Source organism: Ictalurus punctatus, chromosome 8 (assembly GCF_001660625.3).
Source record: "Ictalurus punctatus breed USDA103 chromosome 8, Coco_2.0, whole genome shotgun sequence".
NCBI lineage: Eukaryota > Metazoa > Chordata > Actinopteri > Siluriformes > Ictaluridae > Ictalurus > Ictalurus punctatus.
This window is the reverse complement of record NC_030423.2, coordinates 16,703,468-16,721,402: the sequence shown is the minus strand read 5'-3', so window position 1 is coordinate 16,721,402 and position 17,935 is coordinate 16,703,468. Positions and strand designations below refer to the sequence as shown.

General features: G+C 38.2%; 3 protein-coding genes across 8 annotated transcripts in view; all 3 read left to right on the top strand.

Annotated features, from left to right (window-relative positions):
* actr6 (actin related protein 6) overlaps positions 1–2,093 on the top strand; it is a 10,904-nt gene extending 8,811 nt beyond the window's left edge. The window contains 5 exon segments of one of the 2 annotated variants that reach the window (NM_001200552.1): positions 44–142; positions 240–318; positions 507–678; positions 1,579–1,717; positions 1,803–2,093. In NM_001200552.1, the coding sequence (NP_001187481.1) occupies positions 44–142; positions 240–318; positions 507–678; positions 1,579–1,717; positions 1,803–1,932 (619 nt within the window). In that variant the 3' untranslated portion in view covers positions 1,933–2,093. 2 annotated transcript variants of the gene reach the window in all.
* A 1,208-nt stretch (positions 2,094–3,301) lies between these two features.
* On the top strand, positions 3,302–8,206 carry sycp3 (synaptonemal complex protein 3). 2 transcript variants are annotated; one of them, XM_053682333.1, is made up of 9 exons: positions 3,302–3,318; positions 5,326–5,462; positions 5,687–5,765; positions 5,849–5,883; positions 5,996–6,113; positions 7,012–7,111; positions 7,368–7,466; positions 7,571–7,675; positions 7,767–8,206. In XM_053682333.1, the coding sequence occupies exons 2-9, from the start codon at positions 5,330–5,332 to the stop codon at positions 7,818–7,820; spliced, it is 723 nt and encodes a 240-aa protein (XP_053538308.1). In that variant the 5' UTR covers positions 3,302–3,318; positions 5,326–5,329; the 3' UTR covers positions 7,821–8,206. The 2 variants fall into 2 exon arrangements, with proteins under 2 accessions (XP_053538308.1, XP_017330753.1); XM_017475264.2 differs by lacking the exon at positions 3,302–3,318 and adding an exon at positions 3,518–3,597.
* A 3,153-nt stretch (positions 8,207–11,359) lies between these two features.
* On the top strand, positions 11,360–17,675 carry si:ch211-59o9.10 (uncharacterized protein LOC561841 homolog). Of its 4 annotated transcripts, none has more exons than XM_053682173.1 (11): positions 11,360–11,553; positions 13,351–13,568; positions 14,891–14,945; positions 15,038–15,491; positions 15,596–15,726; positions 16,366–16,452; positions 16,566–16,668; positions 16,795–16,898; positions 17,002–17,123; positions 17,204–17,303; positions 17,395–17,675. In XM_053682173.1, the coding sequence occupies exons 2-11, from the start codon at positions 13,393–13,395 to the stop codon at positions 17,437–17,439; spliced, it is 1,377 nt and encodes a 458-aa protein (XP_053538148.1). In that variant the 5' UTR covers positions 11,360–11,553; positions 13,351–13,392; the 3' UTR covers positions 17,440–17,675. The 4 variants fall into 4 exon arrangements, with proteins under 4 accessions (XP_053538148.1, XP_017330283.2, XP_017330282.2 ...); XM_017474794.3 differs by lacking the exon at positions 11,360–11,553 and adding an exon at positions 13,020–13,045; XM_017474793.3 differs by lacking the exon at positions 11,360–11,553 and adding an exon at positions 13,034–13,129.
* Positions 17,676–17,935: the final 260 nt, after the last annotated feature.

The window sequence follows — 17,935 nt, the reverse complement described above, 5'->3', positions numbered from 1 at the left end:
ACCTATTCAGTAACGTAAGTGGCGTGTTGTATTTCTTTTAAAGGCAGCTACATGTGATGGATGAGACTTACGTGATCAATCAAGTAAAGGAGGATGTGTGCTATGTCTCACAGGAGTTTTACAAAGACATGCAGATTGCTCAGTAAGCTTGAGTGTTGTTGTTGTTGTTGTTGTTGTTTTTCTAATATGCAAGACTACAGATCATTGTACCTTCAAGCATTGCCTTTTATTTTCTTCAGGTTGAAAGGAGAGGAAAATCTGGTAATGAGAGACTATGTACTACCCGACTATAGTTCCATCAAAAAGGGCTTCTGTAAGGTGTGAAATTATATTCAATATATGTGCTTTTCCTTCTTTCCATAGACTTCTGTTTACTGGATGTTTTTGTATTGTATGTTAATCAGAAGAGATATTTAACTTGTCCTGTAATGTACTATACTCTGATTTCTACCCTTTTAATCTTTGAAAGCAATATTATTGGTTGCTCTTTTTCTTTTGTGTTCTAGCCTCGAGAGGAGATGAATTTCACAGGGAAGTATAAAACTGGAGAGCAGATACTGCGGCTCACAAATGAGAGATTTGTTGTTCCAGAGATGCTTTTCCACCCGTCAGATATCGGCATCCAAGAAATGGGCATACCAGAAGCAATAGTCAACTCCATCAACAAAATGCCAGAAGGTAGGGTAGACTACCAACACCCACCACCATAGTGTGATATTGGGTTATAAAATTACTAAGAGTTTAACACATGCTAGTCATGTTTTGATATTAATAGATGTTCCAGTAAGTTCATGTTTACCTGTGCCTATTATTTTGTAAAAAAGCCACCAGCCATTACTTTCAGGCGTCACTGAGGTTATCATATGTCTTCCCATCCAAACACAAGACATTTGTCTACTCTTGATCATCTGCTAACTTCTCAGATAAAAGTGTTGTCTATTTAGCCTGCTTATTTTTGGGTATCACGAATAGAAAGGAGCCCTGAATAATTCACAGAACTCAGAGTCAGAAAGGGAGCCTGAAATACAATGTAACAAATATGCTTAAAAAAATTTAACATCACAATCCTTGTAAAAAAAACAAAACAAAAGAAAAGAAAACCAAAATGCAGAAGTGGCAATGACTGACAAAATAAACAAGTGAAGAATTTCTTTATCTGGTTCACATTTACTTCTTAATGACTGTGAGTGAGTGAGTGTACTGTCTCTACACAAACAGACCGATTTACCAAGAGCTGGTAAACCTTGAGCTGCTGCTTGTTTGGTTGTTTAAACGTACATTTTATTTTCACATTAGAAAAATGCACATTCCTCCCAGTACAGCATGTATAGAGATGCATGTGTTCATTTGAAAATTTAATGTTGCTTTTTGTATCATGGGGAAAAAAAAAATATGTTGAGTGTAAATAGGCCTTTGTGTTGAGGTAGGAAAACCCCTGTAAACATAGACACCAAGGGATTCTAGGCTCATTCCTGTCCACAAGAACAACATGGTTTAGAGAATATTATGCAATACAGTATAAAAATGAGCTGCATATTCTGCAGACCCCCCTAATATTTTATTTTTTCTTTGTTTCAGAAATGCAACCTCACTTCTTCAAGAACATCGTCCTGACAGGTGGCAACACCTTGTTTCCTGGCTTCAGGGATCGTGTGTATAAAGATGTCCGTGCACTCGCCCCTAGTGAATTTGATGTTTCTGTAATACAGCCACAAAAGTAAGTGTACATTACAGAGGAATGTACTTTGATCAGTGTTGAAATTTTCATTGTCTTTAGCTTGAAAATTGTCTTCTCTTTCCAGTCCAATCTGCTATCCTTGGGAAGGAGGAAAGCTCTTGGCAGAAAACCCAGACATCGAGGAGATGATGGTAACCCGAGAGGATTATGAAGAAAATGGACATTTTGTATGTGAGGAGAACTTTGACATTTAATCTGGGAAAAACTATTTATCCACCACATGTTTGTCTGATATACCCTGTCATGTCTCCTTTTTTTATTTTATTTTATTTTATTTTTATAAATGTTGTAATTTTTAAAAAAAAATAAAATAATTTTATACAGTCTTGAAAATAAACTTGACTTCATAATGCAATTGGGAGTTTCTGTTATCAAGGCTTGTTTGACCAGGCTTGTGTAACCAGTAGTCAATATTAAGGGGAACTCTGGCACTTCACATAACTTTGGGTTATGTGAAGAGCAAACTAAGCCAAACACCTAACTATAATCTGAAGGAAATGTAAATCATAGCAAGGGCTAATGGTGGTGATGATGGTGGTGGTGACATAATTACAGTTTCACACCGCTTTAGAGGGGAAAAAAACAACCTTTTCATTTCAACATTTGTAAAATAAATTTCTGCCGAGCAGGCTACCATCTGCTGTGTTTATAAAAATGTGTACATTTAGCTAATTTAAATGTATTACTGTATCATGTATCTGACAAACATGAAGAAAAACCTATGGTCTGACCACACAAATATAGTTTTTAATTCCTTAGGACAGAAAGTGATTTATTGCTAACTTGAGGAGAGGGGGAAAAAAACTTGTTTAATGACATTTTCTGATGTCAGTGTTGAGAAATCCATATATTGAAGATACATTTTCAAGCTGAAATGTTTACCTAATGTTAGCGTTTTTTAGTTATTTTTGGGAACCATTTCATAAATGCTCTACAATATGTTCCCCGCTATTATAACCTCCATTTTGTTAGGGTCTTTCCACTAGATTTTGCAGCATGGTTGTAGGGATTTTTGTCCATTCAGCTACAGGAGCCTTAGGGAGTTGAGTACTGATGTCAAGTGGCATAGAGGTTTTTCCACACCAACTATGGAAACGTCTATACAACTTTGTGGTAACCCTTTGGTGAATGCCCATATATAGGGTTAATGGTCAGTTGACTTCATACTTTTGGCCATATATTCTATTCTGAAACGTCATGAAACTTCAGACACATTATCCTGTTGTTATATGAAAAGGACTGTTAACCAAAGTTTGCTATTAAGTGCAGTGTTTGTAATTACTAAGTAACCTTCCAGGAACACGGATTTAACATTCATCCAGGTATTCTCGTATCAGAATTCTAACAGGAATTTCGCCAAATGGGTTTTATTTTTATAAACACAAAATAACGTTCCGGGAATCTTTCTATGATTAAAGGTTGCCTTTAGGTTTTCACACTTTCACTTGTGAAAAAAGTTGGGCTCACAAACCCGACTCCTATCGTGGACTAGTCAAATTTGCAGCAAAGAAGCTGCTGCAGAGCGCGCGAGCCATTTCGTGCTATGGCGGGAACACTAATCCTTTACGCTGGATTGCCAGGTCTGTATACAAAGAACTCTAAGTAAAATTAAAACGTACATTATTACTTCATTTTTTTAAATTTTTTTTTTTTTTTACCAATGTATTAAATTGTTATAAAAAAAATAAATAAATAGGAAAGCGAATGGGTACATACATAGGAACACGCGCTCACGTAACACACACAGCTCATTTTAGGAACCTGATTCACTCAGGTTAATATAGATTACAGAGGACCTGGCAACAAGAAGGTTGACTGGCGCAGGCGCTAACGCTCACTTTTCCACAGATCGGCCTGAGGTAAATTCATCTGCTCTAAGTGTTGTGTAAAATATGTAGCTGAAATAATCTTTATTATTAGTTTAAATTGTTTGGCGGGTATTTAACTAGTTGCCAGCACCATAACTCGTATAATGCACAAAATAGTATTATAACGCGCGCCATTTAGTTGGAACTTAGCTTCCTAGCTACTAACACCGTAAGAGGGCAATGTTTCAAATACTTCGCATTAATAAATCAGTAAAAATAATATTTTCCTCCCATGTGCTTAATTGAAACTGGTGTGTGGTGGCGTATTTATTTGACATAAAAAAATTATTAAACGTTGTACAGGCTACACAGAGACGATAGTGTTTACAGAATACTGAAGCCCCACACTGATCACACAAGGGACCTTTTTCACTTTTTCTTAAAAGTATTAGTTAATTTTATCAATCAAATGCATTTTGGTTTCTATGTAGATTTTACATAGACCAAACAACCGTCACAGCCTATCTGAAACAGTATTTCCATATTGTCCACGGAAATGGCTATATAACTTATACCTAGTGTCCTCTGTGTAAGTGTTGCTGATGTCTCTGAAGTAAAAGCTAAGTGTTAGGAAAATGTTAATGTAACTATCTGTGGTTATCAAACATTAGCTTAGGGACTGGACCAACTTTAAAATGGTTTCTTGGTAGATCAAATAAACTGCATCAAAACATGTAACTGAAGTAATAGAATATTACTTACTAGAATATTTCTGATGGGGGACAATATGGCTTAGTGCTTCACACCTCTGGTGTTGGGACTTCCACTCCTGCCTCTGTCCTGGGTTCTCCCCTTGCTTCAGGGGTTTCCTCCATGCACTCTGGTTTCCTCCCCCAAGTACCAAAGTCATGTGTTGTAGGCTAATTGGCCTTTCCAAATTCTCCAGTGTGTGAATGGGTGTGTTAGCATGTGTGCGATGGTGCCCTGTGATGTGTTGGCACCCGTCCAGGGCGTCCCCCACCTTGTGCCACGGAAATAACAAAAATACAGCACCAAACAATAAATTGGAAAGGGAATCAGTTTGTTGGCTGAACCAACAAACCAGTTTGTTGGTTGGTGCTGTATTTTCGTTATTCCCGTGAAAAGTTTGCACTTGTCTACCACACTGATGTCACAGGGCCACATTGCTCGTGAGGTTAAAGTGGTGTTTGTAAGAAAGGGAAAATCTTAACAACATAAGGGATAAAGGTCAGGTTAGCTCCTAAAAAAACAAAAGAGCAAGAACTTTTCTCACATAGCAATTTCCAGCGACATTCAATATAATTTTAATTAGAAATACAATGTGGAAGTAGTGAAGACAGCAAACGGTATACAGTACAGTATACAGTGCAGATGTGTTAAGTTAGGTCAGAGACTCTGCTTGGTTAGTTAGCTATCTACAAGCTGACAAACACTATGCCGTTGACGGTGGTTTTAGCATGAGAGTTAAAGCTTTGGAAACTGAACTGTTTGAGCAGTGTTTATAGATGAAGAGCTAAAAGAGAGAGAGAGATGGGGAGATTAAAGGTATAAAGCGCTGCTGCATCTCTCTTAAGGCACAGATGAATCAAAAGTTAAATCCAGACTTAAAAGAAGGTTAAAATAATTTTGTGCTTTTGATTGTGTAATGATTTTTGGGTATTGCTGACTAAATCTCATGCCGATCATGTCAAGTTCACCTCACATGAAGCTGTTTAGTTCATTTTATCTAGCTGACAGTTATCCACTTGTTTATTTTAGCAAAATGGCATCATCAGGAAGAAAACAGAACAAGAAGCCTAAACAATCAGAAGACTCCTCACACCTTCAGGCTTTTGACTTTAATATAGAGGATGTAAAGAAAGGTCTTAGTGGCTCTGAGGATGAGGCGAGAGAAGGTGCTTTTTATTTGTCTTTTATTTTGGTTGTATTTCATGTCTTTTTAATTAAACTGCAAACTAATTCAAAATAGTTACTGGCAGTAAAAATTATATAACTGATAACGTATATCTGCGGAGAAATGTTTGGATCAAACTGCCATCTGTCAGATATATTTATACAGTGATGGTAAATTGCAGCGGCATTAACTCTTCATTTCCTCCAATTATGATTTCATTGTTAGAAACTCCCATCATTGAGAAGGTGGGCAAGAAAAGATCTGCTAGTACATTTGAGGAAGATGACCCAATTGTAGGTGTAGGGTGAGTTAAATATTCTTCATGAGTAATGTGGCCAAATCTTTGGGTAGAAAGTTTGATGATACACATCTACTTGTTTTTCACAGGAATGAAGTTCAGACAATGTTCGAAAAGTTTGGAGGTGAGGCCATTTGAAGTGAAAATCAGTGATGTTGCATTGTTACTGTGGTTATGCATTTCAGTAGTGAATTTGTGATTTGCACTTTGTAATGTGTATTTGAATGTTGATGCAGCTGACATCAGCAAGACAATGCAGGCTAAGAGGAAGCGCCTGGAATGTTTAACCAAAAGCTCTCTGAAAGGCAGCAACCAGAAAATAGAGCAGCTGTGGAAAACCCAGCATAGCCAGAGGTACATGTGCACAAGATGTCGGTGTTTTTAAACCTAATCTACTGCATCTGTAGTGTTTGGGCAAACAAGAATGTCAATGTATCCCTATACTGAGGGGGAAAAAATGTATGTAAACGTGTTTACTCAAAGCTCAGCTATAATGGAAGTCTAAGGGAAGTTTTTTACGCAATAAGCACTTAATGTATAACACATTTTTTTGTAGAATGCTTTCATGAATTCAAGTGTATTTGTGAATTTATTTCCAAATCTTTATAGTTCATCCTGTCATAGATGGGACTACCTCTTTAGAAATTGTAGTTATGTGTAGAAATTGTAGTTATGTGTAGAGCTTGGATCCTGAGCTTGGGGTAGGGTCTTTGTAGAGTTTTGCATCTTCTGCCCAACTCCCAAACCCATGAGGATGTGGACTGGCTACACTAAATTGCCCCTAGGACAACTTGGGTGGATTTTGCCTTGTGATGGGCTGGCATCCATTCCAGTCCAGTTCAGTTTTATTTGAATAGCCCTTTGAACAATGGACATAGTCACAAAGCAGCTTTACAGAAATCTAAAAATTAAGGATATATATGTAAATTTTATATGTATAAATTTATTCCTAATGAGCAAGGCAGAGGTGACAGTAGCAAGGGAAAACTCCCTGAGATGATACGAGGAAGAAACCTTGAGAGGAACCAGAACTAAAAGGGAACCCATCCTCATCTGGGTGACACTGCAATTATAAATAATTCCCTTCTACAACTGCGTACTACATGGTCAAAACGAATTCATTATAGTTTTCACATGAAGTCTACTTTCCAGGGTGTTTTTCCACCTCCCAGATTAGGCTTTGGATGTTCCACAATCCTGACCAGGATAGTGATCACTGTGATAGTATTTAAATATTTATTTGCTGCCACAGGCAGAAGCTGACGCAGGAGTACTCGCAGCAGGTGCAGTCAGTGCTGCGGCAGTGGGAGACCGATGTTCAGAAATCTGAGGAGCAAGAGGAGAAACTGAATGTTAGTGATTGCTGAACATGTGACATGAAAACCCACAGCATTAACAACAGTAGAGCTGAATATGACCCCCCCCCTTTAATGTTCAATTTAAGTTCGGCTATTCCATTTTTTTCTTTGCTAGAAAAATACAGAAATCATGTTTGTAGATTTCTTGGATAATGCAATTGGTGACATTACAGTACATGGTAATTTGATTTAGAAACAACTGTTGTGAAAAATCTCAGCATGATCTAACTTGTAACTGTTATGTGCATAGAGTTTCTTTCAACAGCAGCAGAAGCTCTTCCAGCAGGCTCGGGTTGTGCAGAGTCAAAAAATAAAAACCATAAAAGAACTGTATGAGCAGTTCATCAAGGTATGATAATTGATATCAGTTCACAAATATTTCACATTGTGCCTATTATTTACATCTATTATTATTTTTATATTGACTGGGTATGTTCCTGTATTTTCCAATAGAACATGGATGAGATGGAGAAGACTCACGAGACTTTCCTCCAGGGAGCACAGATGGAGCTGAAAAAGGACATGGCTCTGCTGCAGAAAAAGATAATGATGGACACAGTGAGTGTATTTACACACATTCTCTGGGTATTTCTTAACTGTACATTGCTACATTTCACATTGCTGATTTTCTTCTGCAATTATGTTATAGCAACAACAGGATATGGCCACCGTGAGGAAGTCACTCCAGTCAATGCTGTTTTGAAGTCTGAAGTACTTTTGTTCATTTTAAAGACTTCTTTAATGCTCATGCTGTAATTATCAATGTTTAGCATATGAAATGGATGAAATTATCTGGTGTAAGTGAATGACAGATTGTGTTCCTATTCTTTGTTGCCAGGTATTTATATATACAAATCTGTATAGATTTTTTCTCAAATGAAGAATATGTTGATGTCTTTTTCAAAATATTCGGCAGGGAAGATGCCTACCAAAAGTAGATACATGTTTAACAAATGTATTTTTTCCATTCCAATGTTATGAAAAAATCTTTCTACATTGGTGACAGGTGAACATTAGAGCTGATGTGCAAAAGATTTTGAAGCTGAAAAGGTTGTCATTTTTGGAATGTATTAAAGACTTCTAATATTATCAGGAGTTATTAACTGTTTTTGCACTGTCGTGGAAATTAGAGAACACTCGTAGACTCGTCCTCTGAAGGTAAAAAGGTTTATTACAAAAAGATGGTTAATACAGGATAGAATAAAGCAGGATAGAATAATGAGAGTTCTCTGAAGCCCTTACTGTCCTATTACTGTTCCACCTTCAAACATCAACCCACAATGTGAGTAGCACATACTACACACTTTAAACAAAAATTTTGAGAATAATTACAGAAGCCCTTCGTGAACCAACGCTTGGCCTTGTCCTTCCCATGCGTCAACTTTGCATAATATGGGAACATGTATTTGGGGAGGCAAGTGCGGCCTTGTGGGCACCGCCACACACCGTTGATGACGGAACAACCCGCTTTGCACCATACTGCTTTTACCTCCACTGTAGCTCGCAGTTGGAGCTCTGAAACCTGTAAAACGGAGTGGTTTCTGTCTTAGAGGAAAATGCACAAAGTTTTGAAGTCAGCAGTGTTGCTACTGCTGCTTGTTTTGCTGCATGGTCCGCTCACGCATTACCTAAGGAGACAGGATCTGATTTGTTAGTATGTGCATCACACTTGCATACTGCAATAGTTTTGGGGAGTAGGACTGCGTCCAGCAGCTCAGAGACTATTTTATGGTGGGCTATGTGTGTTCCTGAACTCATCAGGATGTTCCTGTGTTTCCAAATTGTCCCCAAATCATGTACTACCTCAAAGGCATATCGACTGTCCATGTAGATATTTACTGACTGTCCCTCAGCATGGCTTCATGCCTCTATGAGGGCATACAGTTCAGCTGCTTGTGCTGAAAGGTTTGAAGGGAGACTTCCTGACGGACCATCTCGTGTGAGGTCACTACTGCATAGCCCACTTGATTTTTACCTGTCTCTGGGTCACATGACGCTGACCCGTCCACAAAGAGGATCAGATCTGAGTTTTCCAATTGAACATCTTTCAGGTCGACTCTAGGAGAGCAGAGTTCGTTAGTTATTACAACACAGTCATGTAATTCCCCGTCTCCCTCTGTTGGAAGAAGAGTAGCAGGGTTAAGGACAGTACATTGTTTTATAGGGACATTCTGTATGTCTAGTAGTATAGTGTTATGGTGCAGCCACCATTGGGTGGAAAGGTGTGAGGCTTCTGGTGTCCCAGGTGATACATTGTTGTTTGACTATAGCAGCAATTTCTGGTTTCATGCCATTCATAAATCTGTTTCTGAGATGTGCCTCCCATGCTGTGACAGCCGGCTGCCCATCTGCCAGAGCGTCGGGTTTCTCCAACCCTGAGTTTGTGTCATGGATCTCAGTGAGCCGGGACAGGTACTGTGATACAGTCTCTGAGTCTTGTTGTTTACACATCGCTGTTTTTGTCATGTTCAGTCGCACAGGAAAGGTGTTCATCAGCCTCTGCTGGAGCGCCTGATTTGTGCTCTGTACCTTGCGTTGACTCCATTATCCCACTGTGGGTTGATCAGGTGGACAACATCCTCTGGGAATTCAGGTGAAACCTAGATCCAGTCCGTAACAAGTTTTGCCATGAGCAGTCGTCGTAGTTCATGAGTGGTGGGTCTGAATTCTCTGCAGAATATCTGAATTTCATCCCCAAACTTTCGTCCTCCTACTTCGTGGAGCACCGGCAGATGTGTCATGCTGCTCCTGATGTCTTCCAATGTCCAGGGTCTGTGAACTAGCATAGGGCCTCCTTCTCTGGCCACTTCTAGCATTGGGGCATTTACCACGGCGTGCACTGTCCCTTCTATGTCCGATTTTGTTGGTCTGAAGCCCTCAGGCAGCAATGTTCTTGGTCCATTCACTTGGGATCTTGTGTGTAACACCACCGGTGAAGATAGGACGGCTGGAGCATAGTTCAGTGGGGGTTGGTGGCTCAGTTCTGACAGGTTGGGATGGAGTGGTGTAGGCTGGGCCACTTCATCGTGAGGAGGTGCCTCTGAAACTGCAGGTTCCTCCCTCCTTACTGGCTGTGGGCATCGCGGTGGGGCAGAGTCCAGGTCAGGATTGGCTTTCTGCAGTTTAACAGATGAGGGAACTGCTTGACATTTTTTCTCTTATGTGCCTCGCTCTGCCATTCAGCAAGTGCCTTCCAGTCTGCTAAAAACTGCACTTTGCTCTTTGTTTTAGGGGTCTCTCTCTCTCCTTTGTCTCTACATTATGTTTCAGTTGTTCTAACTGTGAGACTAAAACTACCTTTTTCAGGAAAAGCACATTCTTTAACCCATACATCATATTGGTTCAAACATCCTTCCCCATAATTCACACGCATAAACATGATATTAGGATCAACATATGAGCACCCTGTCACAGGATGTGCTTTGCTGTATGTTTTTCCCATGTTTTATTTTATTTTTTTATTTTTACAGCTTCTATAACTTTCAAAGTTTTAATCAATTTAATGTACTATGAAAATCAAATGAATATGCATTCTCGTGCACAGACAGAAAAGGTTCAAAATGTGTGCCAAATCTCTAAACATTCAATTAATCATATAACCTATAGGTTCAATAGAGCAAACCTTAAGAATGTAAAAGAGTTTACCTTTGAGGGCGAGTCCACATACAGCAATTTGGTATAACTTACAGTTTTCTCTTCCCTTTTTAAAAAAAAAAAAAATTCTTTATTATTATTATTATTATTATTATTATTATTATTATTATTATTATTATATATTTATTTTTTTTAAATCTCAGTAGAATTTACTTGTGCGTTAAATTTGCCAAATATATCATGTACCGCTGATATGATGGAATGAGGCAATGGGGCATGCCACTTGATGATAATCCACCGTAAAAATACTGCACCTCTTGCGCTTCTTAATAAGTACTCTACTTATTTATTCCTTGAAATGGACTCTTTCTGTTTATTTTTACCGTTATCTCTCTCTATATGTACCCGTCGGTATATATCTTTTTGAAGCAATGATCTAAGAAACACCAATATCTCTGCCGTTGCAGAGGCGAAGTTCCCCAAACTTCATATAAGAAATCGCCTCCATGTAATACTTCTCTCAATGTAATCCGCGCATTTCTTATATCATTGACTCCTTTCCATAGAGACAGCAATACACAATGACTTCATAAAATTCTAATTCAAAATCTAAATTCTTGATGATTCCTACTAGTCAGCAGTAATGCTGCATTGGCCTTTTGCTCTGGACAATAAAGGGCAAACCGCCTTCACGTCAGCACAGATTTCAGGGTGAAACTTTTCCACGGGTGTCCCCCGGTTTGCTTGTTGTCCAGAAAAGCTGAAAAGACTTGTGGAGCCCAGCCAGGAGATGCCAAATTGTCGTGGAAATTAGACAACACTCATAGACTCTTCCTCTGAAGGTAAAAGTATTTATTATAGAAGGATGATGCAGGATAGAATAAAGCAGGATAGAATAATGAGAGTGCTCTGAAGCCCTTGTACTAAATCACTACTATAAATATGAAATGCAGAGCATGACACAATTCTGTGTACTGATAAGAAGCAGTTTGAGGCAGTTCAAACAGGCTTTGTTTTAGGATCTTGGAAGATGTTTAGACGAACCTTGAACAGAACATGTTTGTGTCTCTGTAAGCAGATAAACATTCTGTACTGATCTCAGTGACATGACAAGGCCTTCTTAGGTGTTATCCTCACATGAGAACAAAACAGAACAAGAACAAAATTATTACAAAGTAAAAATGAGTAATTTCCCTCACAGCAGTCAGTGACCTAGTATATAAAAAAGGCCTAATGAACAGATTAATAAAAATATATAAGCTAATTATTCAAATGTTATGCACAGTATATGAATATCCATCATTATATTTATTAATTAAATCCATCTAAGTCTTTTATACTCACATGAAGAAAATGCAAACCAATTATACGACCAATTATCTCATGACCAGTATTCCTGGGACAGGTTCCAGATCCGCTGTGACCCTGATCAAAATAAAATGGTTACTGAAATAGTTTAAATAGTGTAATTAATAGATTTGTGTAAACGCTCAATAATAGCTACACAATTTCATAGTGAGCCACACAACATGTCAATAAAAGACATTAATACAGGTTTGATTGATGCACATTGACTGAATCTTTTCAGCATGTTTTGCATAGGAGATTCTTTTTCATTGATATTTATGCGACCCGATAACTGTATGATCCCTGTATGATCAAGTTCAGCGGTTTTGGTTTTATTTTTTTTGTTTTGTTTTTATTAATATGTGAAGATGAAAAACAGTTACATAAGCATTGCAAAGAAATTACTTACAACTGCATGAAAAACAACAACAATATGTAACTTGAACATAATTAACACACATCTTACAACAGATTGACATGTCAGGGACACAGAAGCTAAAATTGTAAACATACATTAACATACAGATTTTACAACACAGGAAAAGCATCTAAATACATGGACTTGCTTAAATTTTTGTTTCTGAATGAAAAATTGACCTATAAAATGACAAACTTAACCACGTATTCCAGAGGTTTATTTTTAGTGTCGCTATAATTTAAAGAAAAGTCTTTTAAGTTAAAAGAATGTGTAAAATTGGCAGAGTCAAATATATGAAAACCGAGTTCAGATCAGAGTTGTTTAGATATAGGGCAATATAAAAAATACAGGTGTGCAAATATCTCTGCTTGTTTACAAAAAGCATGAACTGTCAATGTCCAAGTATTTAGAGATATTAGCGTTGACAGGGTATATTTTGTGTAATATTTTGAAATGTATTTCCTTCGCCTTATTGGAGCTACAATATTTTTCAGGTAAAAGCCATGCCCTTTTTAGTTTTAGGAAATTCCACTATAGGGATGTTGCTAGAACACGTCAGAGGAAATGACGTAAGTTCTTACATGGCGGTGAACCTTTTTGATTCCTGTAATAATCAAGTGGGTTTTATAGTCGGGATATGCGATGTACACATCGTAAGTGCGATTTATGTTAGATGTTTAATGGATCTAGAACAGATTTTTCTTTAGAATTAAGAGGGGTGATAACTTCAAAGCTGTGAACGTAGTCTCACAGTAGTAGCTACCGGCTAATTTGTTAGCTCGACAAAATTCATCACGTCTACTGGCCTAGCTAGCGAGCTATCAGTTAACTGCTTTGTTTAGTCTTGCAACATCAACGGGTTTATTTTCCTCAGACATACGCTACAGCCGAGGAGCCATAAACTAAAACGTATCATATGGAGAACACACTGAAAGACTCGAGGTCGAGCAGCCCTTTCCTCAGCCTGGATGAAGATGAAACAAATCAACATTTAAATGAGGCTTGTTTACTGAGTGGCACTGAACTGTCTTTTGATGATGAAGGATCCTCTTATGATTTTTCTAACGTGGTCGTTCCAGAAACTCCAGAAAGGTACTATCGAGGCTGAAGCAGAATCAGATTATTATTAATTGCAAATGGAATTAGAATTAGAATTTACAACCCTTATAATTTCTGTGATGGTTTTTACTTACTTATTTTTTTCAGTAGGGATTGTTTATAATATTGTACCTCCTGTAATGTACACCAGGCAGTGCTGTATGGTATGGTAACATGTATGTGGTCCCATATTGTTGTTGTCCCCCCCCCCCCCCCCCCCCCCCCCCATTGCCAAGTGACCTGTACTGTAACTACAGTAAACTAAGTACTGAATTTATTTACCCTTCTTGCCAGGATGCCCGGGGGGGGGGGGGGGTTGGGGGACTATAAATTGTGCACATCATTGCTAGGTCGAGTGCAATTATCACAGAATTGTCTAATCCAATTGCATTCTATCTTATTAAATAACACGTCTAAATAGTAACTCCTCATTTATTACTTCATATAGTGGTGCACTATTTAGAATGGTAGTGTTGTGGAAATTAGACAACACTCACAGACTCGTCCTCTGAAGGTACAAAAGGTTTATTACAGAATAAAGCAGGATATAATAATGAGAGTGCTCTGAAGCGCTTGTGCTGAACCACTACTATATATATGAAAAGCAGGGCATGACGCTTCTGTGTACTGATAAGACGCAGTTTGAGGAAGTTCAAACAGGCTTTGTTTTAGGGTCTTGGAAGATGTGCAGACAAACCTTGAATAGAAGAACATGTTTGTGTCTCTGTAAGCAGATAAACATTCTGTATAGATCTCAGTGACATGACAAGGCCTTCTTAGGCTTTATCCTCAGATGAACAGAAAAAGAACAAACCAATTACAAAGTAAAAATGAGTAATTTCCCTCATTTTATCATTCCAAAATATGATAACTAAAATTAACAGAGAAATTATTATGCTGTGAATACATCAGAACTTAAGAATCCTTTCACGGTTCAACTGAATTCAACATGAAACAGACATAATGAAGGCGCTAAGGCTGTTTTTGCGGATATAAAGTATCCTGTTGTCAAGCAAGCTTATTTTAGCGTGAAATGAGAATCGTCACGGTCAAATGCATATTTACAATAGACATGAAATGGATGTCAATGGGTCGTCAGTATCACTGGCAGAATCTAGTTCCCAGTCAGGTTTATGATACAGCTTGGGTTGGTCTTCATAAGGTCATAGTCACTTTTTGTGGACGTTTTAATTAGCATCAGTGTTTGGTCATCAGTCATTACTCTTATGAGCATTATTTTCTGTTAAGTCTGTGTATGAGTATTACGGTCTTTATTAAATACAGATACTAGGCTCTTGTCTTCTTCTGCTTTGCAGCCCTCTCACTTTTCGAAGAAAACTACATTCCCAAGTAACTGATCATTACAGTGGGGTAAAGACAGTTTTATTTTAAAACCATTTATCTTTTGTAAAGACATTTTAGCAAATGTAAGGAACGTTTCTCATGGTGGCTTTAATCCCTAGGCTGCTGTTTGTGGTCCAGATGCCAAAAGGTCAGAGAGAAGGTTCATGATTCCTGGATACCTCCACACAACCCCAAGCTCTCATAGGACACTGAAACGAAGAAGAATGCAAGACCCTGCAGGAGATGTTAATGATATACAAGCAAGCAGTGGAACAGGATTTGTACCTGCTTCATCTCTTTTATCTGAAGTCACGTGGCTGGAGTCTCCACGCCCCTCGCAGTCCACCACCTCCTTCTCTTCCACTTCCACCATCTCATGTTCTGCTGCAGATCCTGAATGCTCTGTGCTGGGAGCTACTGCTGGTCCGATTTTCTCAAGAAAGGCTTCTCCTCGTGGTCATGCCTCTGAGCAAAAAATATTTAATAAATGCTATAAGGAACGAAGACCGAAAAAGACATCAACTATAATAAGTCCAAGGTCCTCTAGGTGTACAGCAACAGCAAATTTGCAAGGTACAGCTGTGACTCATGATTTGTTTTAAAATGGGTACAGAATTTTTCTAAAGTAATGGTCATGAATTCAGGGCTTGATTCCTTCTCTGCTCTGTCATCCACAGACACAGAAAGAAGAGGTGGATGTGTACAAGAGGAAATTGTTATAGATGATGAGGATGATGATATGGTGGTTGAGGCTATGGTTCGCTCAATTCAAATGGCTGAAGACGAGGCATTTGCCAGAAGCCTCCAGGTGAGTGCTGTTATCCTGACTTTAAAAAAAAAAAAAATTAAGGGCTAGTTTACTCTTTCCTCTCTCTAATGTACTTGATTTGATTAACTATACACAGTTCACAGTTATGGGTATAGCAAGTGTTGGAAATAGAAGACTTGACTGTTTAATAATTCATTAGTAATACCATTTCAAATAAAGTACTTGTAAAATGACTCAAGTGGTCATGTAAACAGCATACACTAACTTGTACCGTATTAAAAACATTGTTGGGATAAAATCCAACTCACATCATGTATTTATAGATACACTATATGGCCAAAAGTATATGAAGCATAGGACCATCTCACACACGGAATGGGAATGGGCACATGTGGGTTTGATTGTCAGTTGTCCACGTTTGGCTGTTTGTTTGTTTGTTTGTTTGTTTTTTCTCTTCATTTTTATACACTAACCTGTGTAGAGCCAGAGTTTTCCAACTGACTGATTGAACTGAAATAACTTTGTGATGGAAATGTATTATTTGAATTACTGCCAAAATCTGACCAAGAACCACCCCCCACAACCCCGCTGGGTTATTTGGTAATATGGTAATATGGTTATTTAGTACATGTAAACCATCATATGAACTGATGTGTTTTTTATTTTTATTTTTTTTAGGAACAATTTGATAGAGAGGAACAGGTTCATCAGGAGCAAAGTCGATTACAAACCACATCATCCAACAGACATCCACAAAACCCCCCAGTTAGTTGTATTAAAACCCTCTTCCATACATACTGTATACTGATGCTTGCATAGTTAATTTTTTTGATTATTAAAGGTAATAACTTTTTTGGTTTTACTTGTACCTTCTTTAGTTGGATTCCTATGTAGGTTTGAGCTGGATCTCTCCCTGGGCCTCCATGATGTACTCAACATCATTCTCAGAGCCGCAGCAGGCCATAGCTGTGGGGCAGCCCAGTGAGTCACTTATTTTTCACCATGATTGTCAAGTGACTGTTTAACATATTAACATTTCTACTGAGATTAATTGATAGATTTTGTAAGAAGCGTCCTTGCTGAAACTTTGTTATTGTGATTGATCAGACAGGCAAACAAGACAGACTCGGGGAGGTCGCAGCTCTCGCCGCAGAAACAGTCCGCACATGTCTTTAGACCTGATTGATGACAGCCAGGGAAATAACTATGAGGTACAAGCTGTTTAATATGCAAAGCACTATTACTGCATTAAGTGGTGCTCTTATGTCTGTCAGCACCTATCCCTTTCTTTTAACTATTTTATTCTGTCTTTAGGCTCTTCTGGCATTTGAGGAAACCCAGGGAGCTGTGATGGCCAAGAAAACCCTCAGTAAAGAGGAGATTGAGAGACTTCCTGCTAAAGCTTATGACCCTGCACACAGTGCAGGCAAGACAGAGTAAGTGTCCAAAGCACTTTCTATTTTTAATAAGGTCTTGTAATCTATTATTGTTGGTAATATGTTTCATCTGTGTACAGTTGCCAGATCTGTTTCTCTGACTACAAGAAAGGAGAGAAGCTGCGAATGCTACCATGTTTCCATGACTACCATGTGAAGTGCATTGACCGCTGGTTGAAAGTGAGTCATTGTGCCCTTTTCACACAACCTAACCTTTTCCCTCAGATATTACCATTGTGTAATGTGTGCGCATTTCTTGTTTGATTTTCAGGAGAACGCCAACTGTCCTATCTGCAGGGCCGATGTGTCATTGTAGCATACATTATCTCAGGACTGCTCTACCTCACATCACAAGACTACAAAATCTATATTGAATGCATGCGATTTTAACTTGCACGTGGCTCTGAAAAGTCTTTTTCTAAAGGAAAAAAAAGGCTAATGTATGGACCAGCATAAATTCTATGATTGAAATATATTCAGTTCACCCAGGTTGACTGGTAAATTTTTACTACTGAGTATATTATTTTTTAAAATAAAATAAAATTTTCCTCACACTGGCTTGAGCATTGTGCTTAAATTATGTTCATTACCACATATTTATTGATACTTAATGGTAGCACATTTCTTTACCTTACTTAGTCTTTATCAACATTGGTAGTAGTGTTTATTTTTACTTCACTCTTAATTATAAGACCTCCAGCACTGGTTCCTTGTATGCCTTAGCAACTGCTTGGTTTGTTCTGGCTCCTGCATGTCCTACTTTCATTTGCTTTTTCAAATACAGAACCATTGGGATAGCCAAGAAACTACAG